General features: G+C 39.3%; 1 protein-coding gene across 6 annotated transcripts in view; it reads right to left on the bottom strand.

The window, feature by feature from the left end:
- Window positions 1-17,372: 17,372 nt before the first annotated feature.
- The window catches only part of PHKB (phosphorylase kinase regulatory subunit beta), a 265,138-nt gene continuing 258,156 nt past the window's right edge, over window positions 17,373-24,354 (bottom strand). For all 6 annotated transcript variants that reach the window (XM_025920805.2, XM_025920806.2, XM_086689519.1 and 3 more), the window contains 3 exons: window positions 21,624-21,731; window positions 18,907-19,047; window positions 17,373-18,261 (listed from right to left, as the gene is read on the bottom strand). In XM_025920805.2, the coding sequence (XP_025776590.1) occupies window positions 18,124-18,261; window positions 18,907-19,047; window positions 21,624-21,731 (387 nt within the window). In that variant the 3' untranslated portion in view covers window positions 17,373-18,123. The remainder of the gene's footprint in view (window positions 18,262-18,906; window positions 19,048-21,623; window positions 21,732-24,354) is intronic.

Here is a 24,354-nt window from a genome sequence, read left to right on the forward strand (position 1 = left end):
TTTATCTGGAAATGGGTAAATACATAGAGAAACCCAGATGTGTTCATGAAGTTGACATTTCAACAAATCTAAAGACTGCAACATAGAAAAGGAGATAAATATTTCCTATCATCTGTACCCATAGGCAAAGGGACGGGTGTGGTCTTGACAGTCCCTTCACTCTGCTTCTGGACCAAATGGGTTGCAGGACTCTCCCCTTAGCAGAGAGCTAGTCAGTTGCAGAGTACAGCTTTGCGACTTTTCCAACACACAATTTAGTAAGTCTGAACCCTATTCTGTAAACAGTGGGGATTCAAGAAATGTTTCTGAGCAGGAGGGGAACTGGTTGGATATGATGCTTGTAGGCAAGTTGGGCCTAAAAGATAAAACTCAGGTTTGCAAAGCTGGTGGGAAGAGGTAATTGGGAGGAGTGGAAATGAGAGGTTTTGAAGATGAAAATGCAAAGTGCAAATGGGTGGAAATTGCCTCTTGGCTCTGCCCTTAGGCAGCCTGCATGATGAATCCATGTCAATGAGGTTATATGGGTGAGAATGTCTGGAAAGGGGGCACCGAAGTTTCCCAAGCCTGCTACAGCACGTCTTGCTTTCCTTAGCTGGAAGAGGCCATACCCAGAGAACACCTTCTCCACTCACATCGACCAAAGACTCCTAAGAAAGGCAGAGACAGAGGTCTTTTGCTCTTCCATCATCTGAGTTCCTGTCCTTCCCTCTTGTGCCATCTTCTGATCCAGTGGTGGAGTTTAGCCACCAAAGCCTCCTTGCTGGTTCTTTGAAAAATTGGCAGAATCATGTCTTGCTTCTGAGGGACTATTATGAAAGCAATTTGATGATTAACTTTTTTTAATGGGAAGAATAGATTTTAAAATTGTCAGACCTATTACCGGACCCTGTCCCTGGGCTTCACTCAAAGCTAACCACGTGCTCTACTTTCTCCATCTATCATAGACCATAAAAGCTGGTTAAAGATCCATTTCCTCCTCCTGCCTCCCATTATTATTACCTTAGTTCTAACTGTCAAGAGACCTTGCTAAAGAAGAATGCTGTAATTCAGTATTAGGTTACTGGAAAACACTAGTGGGAGTTGAAAATCACAAGTAGGCAGAGAATAAAGTGGAACCAAAATTCATCATGAAGCCATTTTCACCTCCCACACTCCACTCTGACCCAGACAGTACCTTTATTTGTGAAGAACATAAGGATTTGCTCCTTTACATCATAGGAAAAACATGATGGTTGGTTGCTGCAATTTTTAAGTGTAAAGATTTTTATTCCTCCCCTAGAAAAGAGCAATATGTTTTAAAATGCTTGGATCTCTTATCTGTAATTGGCAGAAAAAAATTATAATTTAGTGTATTTGAGGATATGATGTTTGAACTAGATTCTAAAAGCAGACTACATGGCTAATTGAGAATTATCTGCTTCTAAGAACCATGACAAATGTCACAGAAGAGCCTTGTCCAGCACTTTAATAAGAGGTCCCCAGAAGCCCTTAGGTGTCTACCCATCTCCTGACAGGGAGGCATAGAGAAAAGCAGCTTTTGGAGGTGGCTGGCTGGCTTCAGGCACCCAGCAATTTGGTGACAGCGGTTTTAAAGGTAGAATGTTAACTCTGCAAATGTGGCCAAGTCATCTTAATTAAGGCCAGAGCCTCTTCATTAAAAAGAAATAGCACCTGAGTTTGGGAATCCAATATAAGTTGCCACAACAAATTGGAAAGGATGGAGGGCACTGATGAAATACACAGCTAAAGACACAAGATTTTTAGTTGGGTTTTCTTAAAGTTAGTCTCAACTTAAAGGCCCACTGGTTAACCAGTGCCAAAGGAGATGGTTTAGTGAGAGCTAGTATTTCTGGCCCTTGGCTTAGATGCTGGACAAACATCAACTGGCCTTGGCCTTACCAGGGGCTGTGCCTGTGTTTCCAAGGCTGCAGTGAGTCCTCCAAATTCTTCTTCACTCCGAGGCATTCACATCATCCCCTACACTCACTGCTTAAAACTGTCCAATGTCTTCCCACAGCACTTAGACTAAACACAAAACCCCTAGCTGAGGGCTGCAGGGTCCCCACTTGATTTAGTTCCAACCCTGCTCAAAACTCACATCTACCCATTCCCCTTTGTTCACGCTGGTCCAGCAACTCTGGACTTCTTTCTGTTCTATGCACACAACTAACATGTTCCAGCCCCAGAACCTTGGCATTTGAAGTTCCCTCCTCCTGAATTGCTCTTCTGTCTAATCAGGATGGCTGATGCCTTCCCATCATTTAGTTCAAATTCTACTTGCTCATAGAAGCCTTTCTGATGTTCCCTAAAATATTGTTTCTCCCTTCATAACTCTCTAATCACTGTCCTGGTTTTGTTTCATTTTATCCTTAATCTCTGACATTATTGTATTTCTTGCCTTATTGTTCTGTCTCTTCACACTAGAATGTAAGCTCCTTGAGGACAGAGACCTCCCTTGTCCTGCTTGCCACTAGATCCCTAGTGCCTATAATGTGCTTAATCAATATTTTTTTTTTAATTTTTTTTTCAACGTTTATTTATTTTTGGGACAGAGAGAGACAGAGCATGAACGGGGGAGGGGCAGAGAGAGAGGGAGACACAGAATCGGAAACAGGCTCCAGACTCTGAGCCATCAGCCCAGAGCCCGACGCGGGGCTCGAACTCACGGACCGCGAGATCGTGACCTGGCTGAAGTCGGACGCTCAACCGACTGCGCCACCCAGGCGCCCCTTAATCAATATTTTTGAATGAATGAATGACTGTGTTAGGAGACTCACAACAATTAAAAATCTAGAAATAAATCTTTAAAGATCTCAGCAATTGGGCAAGTACATGTGGAAATATGCCAATCTGGCAGTATTGTATGGAGACTCCTGCATGTGTCTTGACCAGAGTCATTACTCCAGTTCTCCCAACCCTTGTGCTCCTGGATGGCATTTGATAGAAGACAGAAGTAATTTGTAGGAAATTGTTATATAGTAAAAAAACCAGAAGTTCTAGCTTTCCCGCCCCAGAACTATTACATTCATTGGTGGGTATTTTTACCCAGAGATGCATCCTGCAATCAGCCCCATTAATATCCTACATAAACAAGCCACAAGGGGCTTCAGTTGGAAAGTCTTTTAGGTCTCAGGCAGTCTACACAGGCAGTAATTTCAAAGTCAGAGTGATGCACTGCTTGGGAAAGGGATTTGTGATGAAAAGAAAAATTGCAATTGGAATCTCCTTCTGAAGTACACTTACCTACCTACTCTTCTTACACGTCTATTTTGGTGTTGTCCCAGGCTGCCACATGCTCACCCAGGGAACACAAATAAGGCAGCTTTTCCAGCTATGATGCAAACCATGAGCATGCTCACTGGAGCATATTTTGTTTCATCTGGAGTCAGTGATAGAGAAAGGAGAGTAAAAAGAGATGGAAGCAAATGGGGTCAGACTCATTGTGTTTGGTTCCCTTTAGAATAATTCTAAAATAAATAAAGGTTAATGCTTTGTAGAAAGAAGGGTCTTTGGTCAGTCGGAATTCTCTCTGATGGCTCCCTCTGTGATTGATTTATTGGTTATGGAATTTCCTCAGTGTTGACATGAATGTGTGTGGCACCTCTGTGGAGCCATACCAAACAACAAAGAAACCAGTCAGGAGATGTAAAACAGTAATGATAATGACAGTAATCAGCTGTGTTTCCCTAGGAACTGTAGGTAAGAACACTGTGTGGAGGACTGAGACACCTGACACCATTTCACTATATCTGCAGGTATAGGGTTGGCCTGGTGCTACCAGGCGCAGGCTTTCAGAGGGGTAAATGCAAGAACTCCAGGTTCTGATGGGCTTGGAACCTCTAAACTCAGGGTCATGGCTTCCCCTTGCTGCGTGACAGAGGTCTAAGGGCATTTACGTAAAAAGTACTAAAATAATTAGGGTGGAATAGATCAAAGCCAACCTTTCTTTCCCAAATTAAAGAAAACACAAAACATTTAGAAAGCCAGACCCATTCAGAAGAACAACCCTGGTATCCACTCACACTATACACCACCATTCAACCAATATTTAGGCACACACTATGTGCAAGGCACCCTGTTGTGTGCCAGGTTCTCAATGATAAACAAGATAGACAAGTTTCCTGCCTCCTCTAGAGCTTTCATTCTCATGTAAGGCTTTTTTTAAAGACTGCTTATTGAAATATAATTCACATACTGTACAATTCTCACATTTCAGGTGTACAAGTTAATGGCTTTTCATATGTTCATGGAGTTGTTCAACCATCACCACAATAGGTTTTTTAGGATAGTGTAAGGTTTTTAAGGAGCTAATCCCTTCATCAATTATTGAATTACAATTGTGATCATTGCTTCTACGTCCTTGAGAGAATGAAGCATGAAACATCAGGAGCTTTCTGGTCTTGGGGCTCCAAGAAGGCTTCCTGCAGAATGACAATTGAATTGAGGGCTGATGGCTGAATAGGAGAGAGCCTGACAAAAGGAGTGAAGTGAGGAGGCAGCAGAGAAAACAGGAGAAAGGCTTTGTGGTGAATCTGAGAAACACAAAAAAGAATTTTGAATTTTATCTTAGAACAATTGGTTTTCTACTTTTTAAGAGTCTCAAGTCTCCCTGCTCTCCCCTCAATACCCAAGCCCCCTTTAAGATTTTCATTCCCAAAAGTACATCCCCTGCTGATGGCTAGAAAATAGACTGAGGAAGGCAAGAGAGAAAACAGAAAGACTCGTTAGGAGTGTATCACATTAGTTCAGCTACAAGATGATGGTGGCCTAACTCAAAGGAAACAAGAGCAGTGAGTTAATATAAGGTCTATTGAGACCTGAATTGCAAGACCTTAGTAACTGACTATGGGTGTGATGAATTCCAAATATGATGCCTCTGTGGCTGGATATATGGATTATGGAAGGAAAACTGGAAGAAATCAGGATTTTAGGAGTTGGGAGAGAGATCATTATAGGTTTGATATTGGATATACTGATGATGAAGTGTCCATAGACTGAGCTGTCAAGTAGGTAGTTGAATATGGGTCTGGTGTCAGAGGTGAGATCTGGGTTAAAGATATAAACACAGGAGTCATTGTCGTATAGTAGGTTCTGGACCATTGATGTCCTAGCAAGACCACCCAGGAGGAGACAACAGAGTAGAATAGGGGGTCTTGGGTGAAGCCAAAGGGGAATGCCAACATTCCCCTGGTGGATAGAAGAGGATGAGCTGGTTAAAGCAGCTGAGGAGGAGCTTCCAGGGAGGAGGAGGTAAACCAGGAGATGTAGTGACCTGGAAACCAAAGGAAGATAGTGCTTTCAGGCAGGAGAGGTTGTTTAAACACTGCTGAAGGGATGAAGCCTAAAAAAAATGTCCTTTAGACTTGGTCACATGAAAATTATTGGAGACCTTAGTAAGAGTCATTTCTGAGACAGGAGTGTGAAAAAATAGAATATGTGCAGATTGTCTTGAGAAATTTGTTTGTGGATGGGAAGCGAAGAGAAGAAAGGTTATGTGGATGAAGGGCCATGTGGGGTGAGGGAGGAAGGTTTTTGTAAGCTGGGAGAATGTAAGCAAATGTTAATGTTAATAAGGATTCAGTAAAGAGTAGAACAGAAAGGAGATGACTGATGGGTAAAGTGCCTAAAAAGACCAGAGGGGTGAGATCCCAGCATAGCTGCAGGGGTTGGCTGGGGTTGAAAGAGAAACCTGCTTATGTCCTGAGAAGCCTGAGGCAAACCCTGCTTTCAGCTATAGCCAGAGATGGAGCCATGCTGCACTGGCAGCAAAAACGACATTCTAAAAAAGCCTCATTGGGTATCAATTGCTCTTCACCATGCACTGGTTGTGGGATGAGATTTCTTCTTGCCTGTCACCCCCCTCCCTGCTGACACACATACACACACACACACACACACACACACACACGCACGCATGCATGAATGTGCACTCATTAATCATGTGTTTTGGAAACAGAAACCTCATAGGAGACCCTACTTCTTCCTGCCCAAAGGCTTTCTCTTGCACAGCTGAGACCTCAGTATATACTTCACACGTCAAAGCACCTTTTTACCATTCTTCCTGCTCTCAGAGTTCAGATTGTCCATCCTTCACCTTCTCAGGATGATAACAAATGGCCAGGTCCCATGGGCAGACCAATTGACATGTAATAAGTGGTAAAAGGAGAGTTGGGAGCATAATATCACTCCAGAGAGGTGGTGTTTGTGTCAGTGTTGCCCAAAGGCAACAAGATAGGCACTAAATGGAACAGTGGCAACAGAGAAGAATAGCTGCTGCCCCTCAGATCTACAAAATTCATAAAACCTCAGGCCTAAACTATGATAGAGGCAGCTGCCCCCTTTCTCTAATCACAGAATTCAGGTGGAATGGCCTTTGGGGCAACTCCAGTGTGGTTGCGTGGTGGTGAGACCTGGGCTCCATGTTGGGCCACCACTTTAGGAGGAGGGGAACCACCCCAGAGCAGGGGCCCAGTGATTATGAGGGTAAAAGGAGATGGTGGCTGGGAAAGGTCCTTGAACAGGTGGCTAATATTGTCATGAATCATTATGTTGGAAGCATCTGGAAAAGATTCATATGGACCTCCGGCCTGCATGGGAGTTTTGGGCCAAAGGCCTATGTAGTCACTATTCTAGTACCAAATGGGCATATTCAAGTCAGTCTCCCATGTGTGCAACAAAACAGTCTCCCTGTACATAGTTGAAACTTCATTTTATAAGTTGTGTAATGGAATAACTACTATGCAGACCTGTTGTTTTATATCCAGAAACTTCAATGACAATATGCTATATATTACAGTGTTATTTTTCAGTGCACTTTCTCATTTATCACCCCACTTTTTCCTCACAGTGGCCCTCTGAGGTTTCCCTCATGCATCTGATGAGGAGAGAGGAGCCAAGACCTATGGATGAACATGTGTTCCCTCCACTTCATAGTAAAGCAAGTGACAAAGGCAAGGGTTTGCTCCAGCTAATACTATGTGCTGCTGCCTTGGGTCTCTTCTTAGTTAAAGAATCTAAGGAAAAATTCACTGGCATAATGTATTTTAACCAAACGTTGCCAACTAAACTCTTGTCAAGGGTACGGGGCACCGGGCCAAAAGTAGAAGGAATTGTGTTGAGATCATCCTCCACCTCCACAACAGAGAAAATTAATGGCCCTGCACTTGATGCATTTGGGAGAACCACTTAACTAACTGCTGACTCTGCTAGTTCTAGTTATTTACTTCCCTGCTCAATAGAAGTTGAAAAATCACTTGTATTATTAATTTGCGTAAAACCTTCCAGTTTCAGAATGTGAGTCTAAAGCTATTTTTACAAAGTTGGAATTCTCAGCTTTTTGCTTTCAGATGACTATAGTCATTCATCAGTAATTCTCATAAACACTGAGATTACATTTTTTTACCTTTAATTTTCTAGATGAGATAAACATGTACAGGTAAACTGAATTTCTCTCTTGCTGAACAGTCATATATAAAACTACAAAACAGCCCTTAGTCCCTATTTTCAGACAGCCAGACAGTAACATTTCCCTTTGGAAAAAATCCCATTCATAATAAATTTATTATTACTTGGTAGTGGGTGGAGACACCCAATTTATTCAGCCTTTACTGAATGCTAGGATGCAGAAGGCTTATATTCCATCTAAAGAAAGCATTGGCTTCATGAAATAATAAATGCACCAGTGGAGAGTCTATATTCTATAACTGTGTGGAATCTGTGGCATCCTTGGGCATGCCGAGACAGAGACTATTAGGAGGAGGAGGGGTCATGAGGATGGAAGAAAAAAATAAGAGAGAAGGACGAGAAGTATATATCAGGCAAGGAGACCACATCTGTGTCTGTTTTGAAGACTGTAAGTAGCCTGGACAGACTCAAAAAGTCAGAAAATAGAGAGTCATTGAAGGTTTATTTACAAGATGAACAAAGTGTTTACATTCAGTTTTGCAATGGCTAGAAGGGAATGGTAATTAGACTTGAGACCTCAAACTGCATGAGTGGAGGATACAGTCCAAGTATTTGGCAGTGGTATAGTTCTAGGGTAAGAAAGTGATTCCCACATCCCCTGCCGGGGAGGAGCCCAGGAAGAACAAAAGAACCCAAAAGGACATATGGGAGTATGAGAACATTTAGCAGGAGTCTCAGCTCCAGGTCGGGCCTCACCAGGATCAGGGAAAGGGCACAGGTAGAAGCCAAAACATAAGAGATTCTTAAAAACTGAGAACAAACTGAGAGTTGATGGGGGTGGGGGGGGGGGTGGGAGGGAGGGTGGGTGATGTGCATTGAGGAGGGCACCTTTTGGAATGAGCACTGGGTGTTGTATGGAAACCAATTTGACAATACATTTCATATTTAAAAAAAAAAAAAGAAAGACTTCCATCTCATCACCTCCTGCTCATACCATATAAAAGCCATAGTTTAAATCAAAGCCATGTTTGGTTATGAGACCATGGATCTTAAAAGGTTTTAAGTTTTAGATAGGAAGAGATGTCAATCTCTGCTGTCCCTGTCAATCAAATGTACCAGTCCGTGGGAATTCTGGACTAGGGAAGTACGCCCCCCCCCAAGAGATAAGCTCCAGTCTCCTGGGTTCTAAAGAGAGCTAGTTACCCCTAATTGGCCTGGGGGCTCCATTAATGTGAGGAGGAGGGATGTAATGGAGCAGAAGCCAAATCAACAGAGGACACTGTTTCAACTTGCTTTTTCTTAGCCATTATTGTAAAAAAGATAGACAGATGGCTTAAAAAATAAAATAAACCAGCTGTATAAGAAAGTGAGGCAAATAAATGTAGTGAGATAAGAGCCCAGATCTGAAATTATGCAGTCTCCTCATCTGTAAAATAGGAGTAATAACAGTACCTTAGTTTGGGTTAAATGAGACAAATCATGCAACTCTCTCATTATATATATATATATATATATATATATATATATATATATATATATATATTTGAGAGAGACTTATGAGACTTATGAGGACTGAGGTGATATTTAAGGCAAGAGAATGGAGATGCTCTTTGAAAAACAGCACCTAGCAACACAGGGAGTGAAGGTATAAAGGAAAGGGGATGCATACAGTTACACAAATATAAGATGATTTGATAAAATGGTAAAGTTGAAGGGGCCTTTGCAGAAATCTAGCCCAACTCAGTCACTTTAAAGAGAAGGAAACTGAAGTTCAGAGAGCATCAGTGATAAGTCAAGTGGTTCACCACATCCAGAAAATGAGAGACCGATGGCAGGAGACCAAGTTCTCAGATTCCCAGTTTTTGTCCTTTCTCACAGTGCTAAGCTGGAGACCAGGAAATGGCTGTGTGCAAGGTGAGTGTTAATTAATATTGACCATGGGGATGAAATTGGCAATCGTGAACTTCTAAATTGGGGAAAAATAAACATGAGTCAAGGAATTTTGACTACTACTACTATACTTTGTCCTCTAACATAGGTCAATAAGAAACACCGACTAAAGCAAAACCAGAAAAATGTCTTTTAAATGAAACAGAGTTTCTTTAATTGAGGGTAGATTAATGATTTCAAAGGTTGGAAAGTCATTCTCCTATTTTTTTTTTTTTCAGGATAAGGAAGTAGTAGAAAAAATCAGATTCAAACATTTCTTTTCTGGTGGAATCATCCTGCTTCTTTTCAGCTCAGACTTGTGCATGAAGTTGACCAGAAGGAAAACTTCATTGTGCTGCCAAATTTCTAAGGCGTGATCTGTGCTTTCATAATTTGCAGTATCTCCATCAAAAAACAATTGAATCTGAAGAGCTGGGAACGCGTGCCGCATGAAAGATTTCTGATTACAGCACCCACTCTCAGACTCAGAAAACATACACTTCTCTAAATGTTCCAAACCACTTATGAACTTGTCATCTTTACTGGTGGCTCAGCCAGTATTTGAACCAAAATTGCCACTTAAACCTGCCCCTGTAGTTCACTGTACTGAGTGCACAAGTTGGGAGAATTAATTACCCACCTCATGTTGTATTTCTCTACCAAACACAGGAACATGGCAGGGTGGTCACTTGATGGTGAGTGACTGATGTTATTGAATTTCTTTGTTCTCATTTTATTGTGCGCTCAAAAAGAAAGTGAAATACACTCATGCTGTGAACTTTTGTACTTATTTAGCACCCTTCAATGATTTCAGCAAGCTGTAACTAGGACCTGCCTTTTCTGTCACATGGATATGTCTCAGATGATCTTTTTGCAAGGAAGGAGGATTAAGCCAGATTCCAGTGTAAATGTACTTCTCTCAGAGCTGCAGGGTTTCCAGCAGTTTAGAAAAACTGCTCCCTTGTGTTCCCACTGTGTTGTTCAGTCGACACCTTACACATCACAGAGGAAGCAATGCTGTTGTAAAGTGGGCAGAGGCTAGGGGAAAAAAGTAGATGAGCTTGTTTCTTTATAAAGCATCTTTGAACCAGTCATATTACAAATTTGAGAATTTTCTTTTTTTTTTTATTTTATTTTTTATTTATATATGAAACTTATTGTCAAATTGGTTTCCATACAACACCCAGTGCTCATCCCAAAAGGTGCCCTCCTCAATACCCATCACCCACCCTCTCCTCCCTCCCACCCCCCACAAATTTGAGAATTTTCTAATGTTAATACATATCATTAAAAAATTTTTAAATTTTTTTTTTTCAACGTTTATTTATTTTTGAGACAGAGAGAGACAGAGCATGAACGGGGGAGGGGCAGAGAGAGAGGGAGACACAGAATCGGAAACCGGCTCCAGGCTCCGAGCCATCAGATCAGAGCCTGACGCGGGGCTCGAACTCACGGACCGCGAGATCGTGACCTGGCTGAAGTCGGACGCTTAACCGACTGCGCCACCCAGGCGCCCCCAAAATTTTTAATTTCCTACACATTTGTGAAATAATTATTTCAATTTTCTAAATTCTAATTTTGTGATCTGGACTCTGTTCAGTCACTTACAATTTGTGGGACCTTGGAAAAGATGCTTAATCTCTGTTCCTCAGTTTCCTCATATGTAAAATGAGGGTACTAATAGCTGCTACTTCATAATATACATATAGCACTATATGCTTATATGTTATATATGCATATTACATTTTAATATAAAGAACTAAGCCCAATGCATGGTACATTACATGCTCAGGAAATGTAAGCTATTATTAGCCCCTATTATTACTTGATTAGGCTAACTGGTGGCATAGTTATCTAAAGTTTTTTGTTTTTAAACCAGCTATTGGATTTATTCTTTTTTTCGTTCTTGAATTAGTTTCACTTGATCATTTTCTTTCTTGTGCTTTCCTTATTTTGCTTTAATTTTAAGATTTCTTGTAGTATTTAACGCCCATTCAATCTTATTTAGTACTATGTTTAGAACCATGAATTTTTGTCTGAATACGGTCATAGCCATCTTATATGTAGTAATTTGATATTCTGAAATTTCAATTTGGTTTCAATTTAGAATTTCAAAATTTACAAGAGGTTGGCTTTATTCTTTTCTATTTTGGTTATTAAACTGTGGCTTTTTTTTTTCTTTTGTCAGACATAAGAATGCAGTCTTCACTATTTCTAATTTTGAAATGCATGGAGATTTTCTTTGGTACCTGGAATAAGGTCAGCTTCAAAATGTTTGAGGGAAACTAGAAGGTATAATCACAGTGGTTTGGATACAGATTAAATATATATTAGTGATTATATTATTCCTATGCTATCATTATTTGTTTTCAGATTTCATTGGTCATAGGTAAGTTACTGATTATGTTTTTGTTTCTCCTTGCATTTTCAGACACTTTATGTATCTTGCCGTTGGTTAGAGTGAACTGCTAGAATAAATATAATGGCTCATACACATACTTGGTTTCATCATTTATATTTGGTTAAACAATTCTTTACATTACATTCTTTCTGTCTAAATAACTGGGATAGTTTCTGTGTCCTGACAGAATGCTGGCTCAGTGGTCAATGACAGGTGTTAGAGTAAGCAGAGTGGGGAGTGAAGGGGTACAAACTGGCCCACCACTAGGCAGGAACTGACATGGAGGCAATTTGGCCATCTTCCACAAATGGCTACCACATTAACCTTGTTCAAAGTCATCCAAGCCCACAGGAATGGGCAAGGAGCACAGGGCCAGGGGGTGGAGGGTAGAGGGGGCAAGCATGGAGACTTATGGACCAGGCTTAGAAGTGGCACTACTTCTGCTCATATCTCATTAAAGAACATTCCACTAAAGTCACTAGGACATACCCTGTGGGGTAATAGAATGTGTGGTATATCTGAGCAGCCATATATGCACAGCTGTAATTCTGTTACTATGGAAGTGGAGAATAGATTTTGATGGACGGCCAGAAATTTCTGCCATGATGTTGTTTAGTTTTGTATACAGATTTAGGCCATTTGAATTCTAGTACAAATGTAATGCTTTTTTACTTTTAATTAAAAGTGGTCTGACATTAAAGTGGAGAGCTGCAATGATAAGGGATCTGGACAGTGTCATTTTTGTTTTCTATCTTTTGCTAGATGGTTAATTTTCTGAATGCTACCCACCCCTCCTACCAGGCACCTTCTGGTAATTTAAAACTGCTTGTATTTCAAATGTTAAACTTTAAAAAACTTTATATCTTGATTATTAACTTTAAAAAATGAAGTGAATAATATGTCTTTCTGTGAAAAACAAGGAAATTAACTCACTTATACTTCCTTCTCAGCCCCTACCGAGTTTTGTTAGCCTTCTGTATGATTTTCATCCCAGTCCATTAATTACATCATTTTAAATTGCAAAGTTTTTCTTTCAGGTGACTCTTTTCTATAACTGTAAATTGCCTTGTTATTACTGTTAATTTTATATTTTAATGGATTAACAATTTATGAGTACTTCTTATGTATTATGTTTTCTCCATTACTGCACTATTCACATTGATTCTCTTGGTTTATTGGATTTCGTCAAGTGTTATTTTCAAGAAAGATTCTCAGTGTTATGATTCCTGAGTTACTGTATATTTAAGAATTCTTTGCCTTTACAACTAGGTGGGAAAAAAAATCTTAGACCACCCTTATTGTGTGATGTTGAACTGGTGTGAAATTGAGCCCTAGAAGATGATTTTTTTTTTATTTTAACTTCTCCAAGATGTGTCAGTGTTGTTCATTTTGCATCAAATTTTTCCAGAACAATGAAAGTTCTTCCTTATTTAGGAAAAACTTTTTGTCTTTGAATTTTTTTTTTCTTCTCGGTCAATCGTAGCTTTCTGTACCCATGGATACTAATTTTCTTTATGTTGGATCAACCTTCTCCACCCCCGTGTAGATCCTTTTCCATCAGCAGTGACTCTGATTCTTTTTTTTTTTTTTTTTTTTTTAATTTTTTTTTTTTTTTTTTTTAACGTTTATTTATTTTTGGGACAGAGAGAGACAGAGCATGAACGGGGGAGGGGCAGAGAGAGAGGGAGACACAGAATTGGAAACAGGCTCCAGGCTCCGAGCCATCAGCCAGAGCCTGACGCGGGGCTCGAACTCACGGACCGCGAGATCGTGACCTGGCTGAAGTCGGACGCTTAACCGACTGCGCCACCCAGGCGCCCCTCTTTTTTTTTTTTTTTTAACGTTTATTTTAGAGAGACAGAGTGTGAGTGGGGGAGGGGTAGAGAGAGAAGGAGACACAGAATCTAAAGCAGGCTCCAGGCTGAGCTGTCAGCACAGACCCCGACGCGGGGCTCTAACCCCTGAACCGCGAGATCATGACCTGAACCAAAGTCAGTCACTTAACCAACTGAGCCCCCCAGGTACCCCTACTCTGATTATTTCTTATGAAGTAAGACCTTTCCACAGCCACAGGAAAACTAATAATGTCTGTCACTCTTTCTCTTCCCCTCCTGTCATTTTTCTTCATAGCATTTATTACTATGTGTTACTATGTCCCCAACACCAACTAGAACATAAACTCCACGAGGAGAGGAAATTTGTCCTTTTTTTCATTACCATGCCAGAACAGTGTCCAGCATACAGTTGATGCTCAATAAGTATTTGACTGAATTATCTCAAGCTCTCCCTGTATGTCAGCAATTCAGTTTTCAGTTATGTATATTTTGTTCTTTGCTGTTTCTAATTTATGAAACTTGTTTTGTCAGCTCTATTTTTCTATCTTATTGGTTGTCTTATTTTGTCTTTGTTTCTTCTTTCAATTCCTTTTCTCTTTAATTTCTTTGAGAGCATTGAGCATAGAGAATGAGTTCTGTATCTGTTCTTTTTTTTTTTTTTTTTCTATAGTATTTTTACATAGTTTATAGGTAGCTTCTTTCCATCTTTCTCATGATTGGCACAAGCAACTTTGTGGACACCTGGATACAGTGTGGGCAGTATTCTGAACCTTTTCCCAATCTGAGCTCTTTTGTTCTCTCCTAGCTATTTCCAGCTGAGTCCCTCCTTCTCAGGCAGTAAGTGCCTAAGTTTACCCAGTTTAGAGGAACAATCGCATACTATAAGGCACCATCTTTGGAAATGGGATATGCCCTTGATTAGGCAGAGTGAATTCAGGTCTCATAGTATTAAAACAAAATTTCAGGGATGCCTGTGTAGCTCAGTCGGTTAAGCATCTGACTCAATTTCAGCTCAGGTCATGATCTCATACTCGTGAGACTGAGCCCCGTGTGGGACTCTGCACTGAGCATGGAGCCTGCTTGGGATTCTCTCTTTCTCCCTTTCTCTTTCTTCCCCTCCCCCACTCACTCTCTCTCAAAAGAAACATGTAAAAAAATAAAATACAATTTCAGAAAAAAAAAGGGTAGTCATAAATCTAATCACCACTGCCCATAAGCTCCCTCTCAGGCAACAAAACACAGGTCTGTGGTACTAGTTCTCAACTATGTATTCTTATAGATAGTTGGTTCTGGGGATTGTGGTCACCCTTGCTCTTCATCTACCACCCTCCCAGATGAAAAATCAAAATGGCCACTCCCAATAGCAATTTACTTCCTTGGGGAGCACAACTATGGCAGTCATGCAGTTCGTGCACTGCACAAAGGTGCTCAGTTGAGAGGGCAACAGGGGGACTGAAATCCAGTTTACACTTGGCTCTCTGACACACATGTCCTGGGATGGAGTTATATCTGTTAAGAGAAAGGACTTTTTCCTTTGCACAAAGGTGTTTAGCCCTGTGCCCACAGGGTTGAGTATGCCCCAAAAGGGTGCCTTTTTCTAACTCACACAGATACCACGTGGGTTGGCAGCAGCACTGTGGGAGATTAATGCCAGACGGTGATATGTGTAGTAGGGGAAGGACTTCCACCCTGGAAGGACATTTTTTGTCTTTTTCCCATAGACACTGACTCCCTTATCTGATTCCCTCCAAATGCATTAGGTTTTTCATAATTTATCTACTTGCCTTATCCCCACCTTGTACAGCTTCTGCCAAGAGTATAGGAGCCAAATACAAATTCCAAGGAGTCTTTTGTCTTCTTGCTGCTTTTCAGAGTTTATGGTATGAGGTTGTATCGCTTCCTCTGTTTGAATGCTGCTGGTGTTGTTTTGTTGATTCTTCCTCCCTCATTTCTCATTCATGTTTTTAGTTTCTAAAATAGAGTAGTTTTATGATCTGGCTGCATACTAACATGCTACTTCCAGTCTCTCCTTGATTTAGATGTGGTCTCTCTGTGCTGCCATAACTGTGCTCTTACACTTTTATATGCCATCTATTTAATATGCATGTTCATGAAGGGCTACAAGCATGTCTGAACCTACTCTTTAGAGTTCTGGTGAAAAGTTAAATTTATTCAGGTGTTCTAGAAATGTTATTTGGTGTCCATAAGGCACTGCAAGTTTATCACATATTGCGGATGACATCAAGATGATCCCACACTCTGATTTTTAAAATTGAAATACGACTTCTTCAGACTTAAATAAAATGGAAGGAAATCTGGAAAACACTATGTTTCTTAAAATGATAGCTCTGGAAATGTAGTTGAATTTGATATTCAGTCAGGAGTTTCCAACAGACGTTGCTAGTACAATAAACTTACACAGTGAATCTGCCATTGTGATAGAGGAAGCTTTAAATCAGATTTAAATCTTGTCATGCCTGGATAAATGTGCTAATATTTTCAGTCAGTCTCTCGTACAGCTGTTAAAACATTTTAGCTCTGTAGGTCAAATGGGACTTCTAAAATTCATATGAGTTCTGTGTTCTAATTCTCACTATATTTTGCTTCTCTAGTTAGAAAACAGACAGTTTTCTAGTTAGGTGCACCTGTTGGGATGAGCACTGGGTGTTGTATGGAAACCAATTTGACAATAAATTTCATATATTTAAAAAAAAAAAAAGAAAACAGACATTGGCTTCTGTAGAGGTGTACATCAAGGATTACTGATCCCATCATATCTTTCAGTACAATAAATTTTGAGTTTCATCTAAATACAAAGTTGGTACATATGTCACAGATTCTGAATGCCTTCAGCAACATGGGAAAACTAGAATTCTGCATATGTAACATATAAGCAGGAAACTAAAACTCATTCAGGAAATATACATTTGCATTCGATGTTTGATTTCAATAAAGACAGTGACAGGTTTATGGCAACTTTGCTCAGCTTATCAGACTTTTTAAAAATTCTTAAAAATACAACACTTTCTTTCCATTAGGTTTCAGCAAATATTAAATATTCCAGGGTTTTTTTTTCTTATTTCCAGTTTCTCCAGCTATGAAGTGTCAGTCCTCAATTCTCCATGGGTTTCCAGTTTAAGGTTTTTTGTATGCTTGTTTTTATAAACAAGGTTCATTATTATCTTTTCATAAACTCTCTTAATTTATGAAGCAATTATCTTCTTTGTCATATCGCTCTCCTTAAGATGTTCTATAAGGTTAGATTTTACCTCATTCTTCTCAATTTTGCCAACCAGTGCATATATGATTTTTTATGCGAGATCCAGGCAGTACACTTCAAAGTTATGAGAAACGTGCCTGACTCTGCAATTTTTCCCATGTGCTGAAACATCCATTTATTTGATATCAATTTGACTTGTTACTGAAGCTACTTGTCCTATCTTTCTTAGGCCCTTTCAAGACTCTAAAAATGGGCTGCATTCTTTGTGTAACAAGTTTTACTTCTCAGGTGATAGTTCCATAATAAGAATGGTCAGAAAAATGATTTTCCTTGGGTCCATGGCTCAACTAATGGGCTGTACTATAACATTCAGTAAGGAAATAAATTGATAAAACTTAAATGTTTAATCTATTTTCTAGTTTTACTAAAGTTTGCTTAAGTAAATTTCAGAGCAAAATATGTGTAATGGTAGGTACCATATATTCTCTTCCATTCTATCTCCAGATCGATTAAATGGAAATATTCAGGAGTAATAAACTTAATATCGTGAACATGAGAACAAAAAGATATATCCAGATATATTCATTAATTCAGAAGTAAAATTTAATGATTTTCAATTTTTTTTACTAGTACAAACTAGGTTAACAGTCCATACTTCTGAAAAATCTTACATATGCCATATTTTTAGTAAGAGCTCAAAGAAAAATGTCTAATCAGGTATAGATTACACTGTATTTTAGTCCAACCCCTAAAGTCAGCACAAATACACAACTATAGTCATGTTTATAAGGTAAAAGTTGTACAATAGTTCTGTATACTAAAATTTCATCAACAATGCAGTTTTTAAGAATCAAAACATTAGCTGGCAGATTTGCTTTTATGATTTTTAATATCTTTTTTAGTATAACAATGATACTAAGTTAAGTTCATCATTCTTTCAATATCCAGTATGCATCACTAGCTGACAAATTCATTTTAATGGCAGTAAGGTGGGAATTTAGTCCAAAGAGCAAAGATTCATTTTGATGAGTTATTTGATCATAAAACATGCAGTAGTGAACTTTCAATTCATAAACTATTTCTATCATTCAGTAAAGATTATTATTGTAGTTGGCATAATAATCATCAGAACTTTTTTCCACCTAGTTACAGCATTTCTTACCATTAGATTGGCTATGGAGTGCAAGAGGTCCAGTGGCTCTGCCAAGGACGTGGCAACCACCTCACCAACATACTCAGTCCATACATTAATGGTGGCCTGAACTAAGTTTCAACACAAAACTTAACACACTACTAGACAACATGTCTCAACAGAGCCTTTTACACCTTTCTCACTAGCTAACCAGACATGGGTCATCATTGCTTGGTTTGACTTCTCCTTCTAGCAGCAAATTCATCACAACCTTTGTCAAATAGCTGCATGTTCCTCTTTTTCCCAGTGGGGGAGTGTTGTAAAAGGAAGCCATGTCATCCTACAAAGGAAAACAGTAAGCAAGTCGTTTGATTTTTTGTTTGTAAAGAGTTGACAGGTAGAATCAGTGTCAGCCTAGGGGGGAAAATAAATTCACAGAAAGATTTCCTTGTGGAAAACAGAATCTTGAGCTTTTCTTTCATTTTCCTAAGGCATCTTTTCAGCATATAAAACAAAGACAGATGTTTTCAGTATTCTCTTTGCTGATAATTTTTATTTACTTAAAGAACCTTCTTACAGATGAGCATAAAATATTAAACAGAGAGCCTGGAAGGGACTATATTAGTAGTATACACAGCACCAAGGTAGCCTGTTACGCATTCCCATCCTCCCCAGAATTTAATTTTATAGCCTTCTGGAATCTATGGCTCCTTTCTGGTAAAACAATTTTAACTGCTAACTATATAAAGGAAATTTATGTCTTCCTAGTTTTCTTTTTAGTCAAAGCTTCATAGCTGAACTGACTAGTAATTAACTAAAACGTACGACTAATTCCTCAAATAAGCCAGACTTCCTCCCTGCCCCTCGAGTACTACATTTTGCACTCTATAAATCTGTTTTGTAAGTTAAATGATAAGAGATTAGAGATATTTTGAAGAGTTGAGACAATGAAAAAACTCTATAAAAGGCTGTTTTATACACTTACTTGTTTTTCAACTTCCTTTAGTCGACTCTCGTCTTTTTGAAATTCATGAAATGCTTCTTTCACCAGTTTGTCTAGATCTACTTTGTCTTGAAATTCTAGCTCAGGGTTTCTTTCCAGTACAATGGATACAACCATTAGTAACTAGAAGAGACAGACGTTGAAAGCCAATTATATGAACCATAAAAACAACACAGCCTGGACATGTTTTCATTCTTTAGTCAGACTAATGGATGATCCTCATATTCCATAATGTGTTCTGCACGATGACAGGTTTTTGGATCATTGTGAATGGAATCTTTCTAATCTTTTAAAAAAATTTTTTTAATGTTTATTTATTTTTGAGAGAGAGAGAGAGTGACAGAGCTCGAGAGGGGAAGGGCCAGAGAGAGAGGGAGACACAGAACCTGAAGCAGGCTCCAGGCTCTGAGCTGTCAGCAGAGAGCCCAATGCGGGGCTCGAACTCAGGGACTGAGAGATCATGACCTGAGCTGAAGTGAGACATTTAACCGAATGAGACACCCAGGCGCTCCTGGAATCTTTCTAATCTTAAAAACTAGTAGCATAAGTTCTGTTTGGAAACTGCACATTTTTTTCATTGTATATATCTTTATAGCTGAGCAGAAATGTTTTTTAGTTACTTAAATGAAACTAAGAACTTTGAAAAATGATTTTCCTAATCTTGTCTGTAGTACATAGTGCCCTCTTCACCCAAAGTGCCTGAACATTCTTGCCTTTGGGCATTAATCCTTGTTGGCAAAACACTAAAACCAGTGTCCAGTGGAGCAGAGGCTGCCCTAGAAGAGGTGGTAGGCAGCAAAGCCAAATAAGGCAGGTGAGAGTTCAGTGGAGCCTCTAATCAAATGACTTGGAGCCCAGCACCCTAAAATGAGTATAATACTGTGACATCACAGTAGTTTCTCAGGGTATGGTTATGTTTTAAAAAATACACCTAACTCTGACCTCTTTGATATGAGTACTATTTGGTCTACATGTCTTAGTTTAATGCATCATCCTATTGTTTGTCTATCTCATACATTCATCCTAAGTACTAACATTCATTTTAATTTTTTTTTCTTTTTTAGGGCACCTGGGTGGCTCAGTCGGTTAAGCATCCAACTTCATCTGAAGTTGGATGCTTAAACCATGATATATGGTTTGTAGGTTCAAGCCCCACGTCGGGTTCTGTGCTGACAGCTGAGAGCCTGGAGCCTGCTTCAGATTCTGTGTCTCCCTCTCTCTCTGCCCCTCTCCAACTTCCACTGTCTCTTTCTCTCAAACTTTCCCTGTCTCTCTTACTTACAGAGTGTAAGTGGGAGAGAGGCAGAGAGAGGGGGAGATGCAGAATTTGAAGTAGGCTCCAGGCTCTACTGTCAGCACAGAGCCCAAAGCAGGGCTGAAACTCACCGATCATGAGATCATGACCTGAGCCAAAGTCAGACGCTTAACTGACTGAGTCACTCAGGTGCCCCACTGACATTTTTTTTAGATGACAAACCATTATACACAAAGACTGTGTCTGAGTACACAATGCTTGGTAAAGACTTTCTGATCTTTATTATGCCTCCTACTTTGCATATGGAACAGGAAAAAAGACCTCATAATTCCAAATTTGGGATTCTTCCTGACTGTACTTCAGCTAAATGCTTCCAAAACAGAACCTGAAAGAACCAAAGGCAACACTTTCAGAAAAATTCAGGTGTCAAAATGTGGAAAATCTTGGGGCAGGGATTTAGCCAGGAGAACATGAAGTGTTGCTCTAGTTCTGAAGAAAAATTTCTTCTGCAAAGGGACCCTCATTTTGGTCAACAAGAAGGACCTCCATGTCCATTGTAGGTCCCAGATGCTGGGCACTAAACACTGAAAGGCTAACAGCACAAGGAAGGCATTCACCTTTCCAATAACCCCATCTCTTTCTGACCCCAGTCTGCCTGACTTCCCACATGCTGCTGATACTGTTTCTGAATCCTGGCACATCTGAGATAGGATTGAATCTCACTCCACTCTGGCTGTAGGTCCAGACACGCTGCATTTCAGGTGCCACAACCAGTTTGGCATTTACTGAGATCTTCTGTATCACTAAGACATGTTGCCTACCCACAAGAGACACAAAGTCTACCCAGAAAAAGACACAAAGTGAAGATGGACTATGTATTAAATCCATTCATTATGGGAATTCTCTATGTATTCAGCATAATGTTTTCAAATGGCAAAAGAGCACATGTATACACGTGCATGGATGTGTGTATTTGAGCATTTAACTTTATATAAAATAATGATACAGTACAAAATTACATGTATTCTCTGTTCACAGAGGATGTTTGGAAAGATGTCCCTCAAAATATCAACATCAGTGATCTATTGCTACTGGGTGTGGGGAATTTTTTTCTTTTCTGTAATTTTCTGAATTAAAACTTTATATAATAGTCATGTGCCATTTCTCTAAACAGAAAAAAAAAAACCCTGAAATTAAAGCAAACAGGATAAGGTTGCTTCCTCTGTTTTTTAGTGGCATTCATGCACTTGCCATTGAAGGGCACTGAATTGTTCACGTACTTTGACTTGAGTCAAGGATGGCTATATCCTCCAGGACTCAACTAGAGGAGATCGGGTTAGGTAAGGAGTGGAATTCCTAGTCTCTTGGGCAGTTTCATTTATGTTAGTTTTCAGGGAACAGATAGAAAGCATTTCTTCAGCAATCTACATTTCTAAATACAAACCTCCACAACAATCTGTCTGTACTTTGGCTGGTCAATATTCCCCAACATATCTTCAACAAGGAGAGAGAAATTCATCTCATACATGGTCATATCTGACAGGGTTGGTTGCTGAAAAACAATAACTCAATATTAACATGCATTCTTACACTGGTTTCCAGCTAACAGAGGAATTTCATTTTCTCTTTTTTTAAATTTTTGTTAATGTTTTTATTTATTTTTGAGACAGAGAGAGACAGAACATGAGCAGGGGAGGGGCAGAGAGAGAGGGAGACACAGAATCTGAAGCAGGCTCCAGGCTCTGAGCTGTTAGCACAGAGCCCGATGCGGGGCTCGAACTCACAGACTGTGAGATCATGACCAGAGCTGAAGTCAGACGCTTAACTGACTGAGCCACCCAGGCGCCCCTTTTTAAAAAAATTTTTTTTAATGGTTTTATTTATTTTTGACACAGAGAGAAACAGAGCATGAGCAGGGGAGGGGCAGAGAGAGAGGGAGACACAGAATCTGAAGCAAGGAATTTCATTTTCTAATCAACAATCTTTTTGAGTTTCTATAAAACCTTAGCATTTTCAGCTATATGACTGGATTTTATATATGTCAAACTACTGAAGCCAATCAGCTGACTATTGTGATAAATTAAACCTCCTGTTTTTAGTGGTTATCTTCACTATACAAGTGTTAAGAGAGAGGGGCTATCTTGGAAATCCACTTCAATACACAAAAGGAACAGCCAAAAACTGAGACAACAAATAGAGTACATATTGCTTTCAGAATTAACACAAGAAGTTATGCTTGCTGTCACACTTTACCATGTAAGTCACTTGCTACTGATTTACATCATTTCTGTGGCAGATCCTTTCTGAGCTGGCAGCATAGAAATGCATACAAATAAGCAAAAACAACATTACATGTAGAAATGGCAAGAAAACACAGAAAAAAAGCAAAACTAAAAGAATTTACTCTCTATATTTCATTTAAAATGAGAGTATTGCTTAGTCTTCCACTCACTTTTTACAAACCAAATGAAAGCAGCAAATAAATTCAAATCCAAATCCAAATCCAAATTTGGGCATGGTGGATAACTCTCAAAGGATTGAAGAGAAGGCTCTGAATGTTAGGTTTGTATGTTGGAAAGCAGATGTAGTCACCAGACTTATTACGAGAGATGCAAAAATGATGAGTCATACTTATTTGCTTCTACCTTGATGATTTACAGTGAACTTAATCGTAGCCTCAGAACAATGTGTATCTACTTACTACTCCAAATGGGACCTAGCAGGAAAGTTCCCTTGAAATCAAATAACAGCAAAGTTGTTTGGCCTGGTATAATAATGCACCAGTCCTGTAATTCATTATGGTCCATCTACTGTATTCTGTATTCAATATAATCTAACATATTATTAATGTTTACAGGTAGTACCTAATTTGGGAAAAGTGAAGCCCATTTGTTGAACACAATATTTATAATTGTTTATATGTCTAGCAATGGGATTAGTAGGGCTACAGAAGTTGAGGAAAATCCTGTCATGGTTTTATATCAATTTCCTTTTAATATATCTCATTTGAAAAGTCACCTAGCTATTGTGCAACTATGATAAATCTAGAGAAGAAACATCAAACTTGCTTTATTTCCCACTCTCTGGAAGAACTTAGGGTAGGCAGTATAGCAGAAAAGTTAAGACAAAAGGCTTAGAAGTCAGGGGATAGGGCAGGGGATAGGTGTCACACTCTGGGTCAGCTACTTCCTAGATGTATGACCTTGGGAAAATCACTTTGCTGGGCCTCATTTTCCTCATCTGTCAAGTGGGAATAATAAAGTACCTACACCAAAAGATTGTTGTGAGGATTTTAAAGGAGCACCTAAGAAAGTGTGTGCGTGTATATATATATATATATATATATATATATATATATATATATAATATAAAAATACTTGACATGCACCCATGCACCTGCTGTTGTTGATGTTAGGAAAGAGAGGAGACAAAATATAAGTGGCCTGGGCAATCAGACAATTAAATGAAAATCTGGTAGGTATTAGTGGGGGCTGGGAAAGCAGCTAACAAAAAGGTTGCCATAGTCCACTGTATGTAGACACAAAGCCTAACAGAAGAAGCAGAGCATGAATAATGGAAGCCTGTTCCCTGCTCATAGGAGACAGTACTGCTCCACCCAATGATCACAGAGCATCTGGGAAAGGAACAGGGCACCTATACTGGCAACCAAATACAACCACTCAGTAGTTTGTTAATAGTATAAAGAATACTTTTTAACAGGTTTCATTCATGAAAAAAAATAAGTCATAGATTCATAGTTCAAAATTTGAACAGTTAAAAAAGGTTTTCAGTGAAAAGCCCACCCTGTGTCCTGTAACCACAGTTCCCTTTCCCTAAGGCAAAGAAAAGAATGTTACCATTTTCTTGTGGGTCCTTCCAGAAACACTCTGTGTATGTATGTATGTGTGTGTTTGTGTGTGTATAAACAAAATGAGTGTGGGTATGTGTATTTAAGAATACTATATTTGTATAAAGACCTTCATCAAAAATAATTTGGTTGATGTTTCAACACAAAGAACAAATACAGTACTCCATTTCCAAAAAGCCTAATTATTCATGTTTGTGTATAAGCAGAATGAGTTAGATGTCAGTATTCAACAAAATAACTAAATCAAAGAAGCAGGCCAGTTCATATAACTTGGGAAACCATTTGAAGGAGGGGGCACTAATTCATT

This window comes from Puma concolor, chromosome E2, assembly GCF_028749965.1.
Source record: "Puma concolor isolate L17-30 chromosome E2, mPumCon1.1.hap2, whole genome shotgun sequence".
Lineage (NCBI taxonomy): Eukaryota > Metazoa > Chordata > Mammalia > Carnivora > Felidae > Puma > Puma concolor.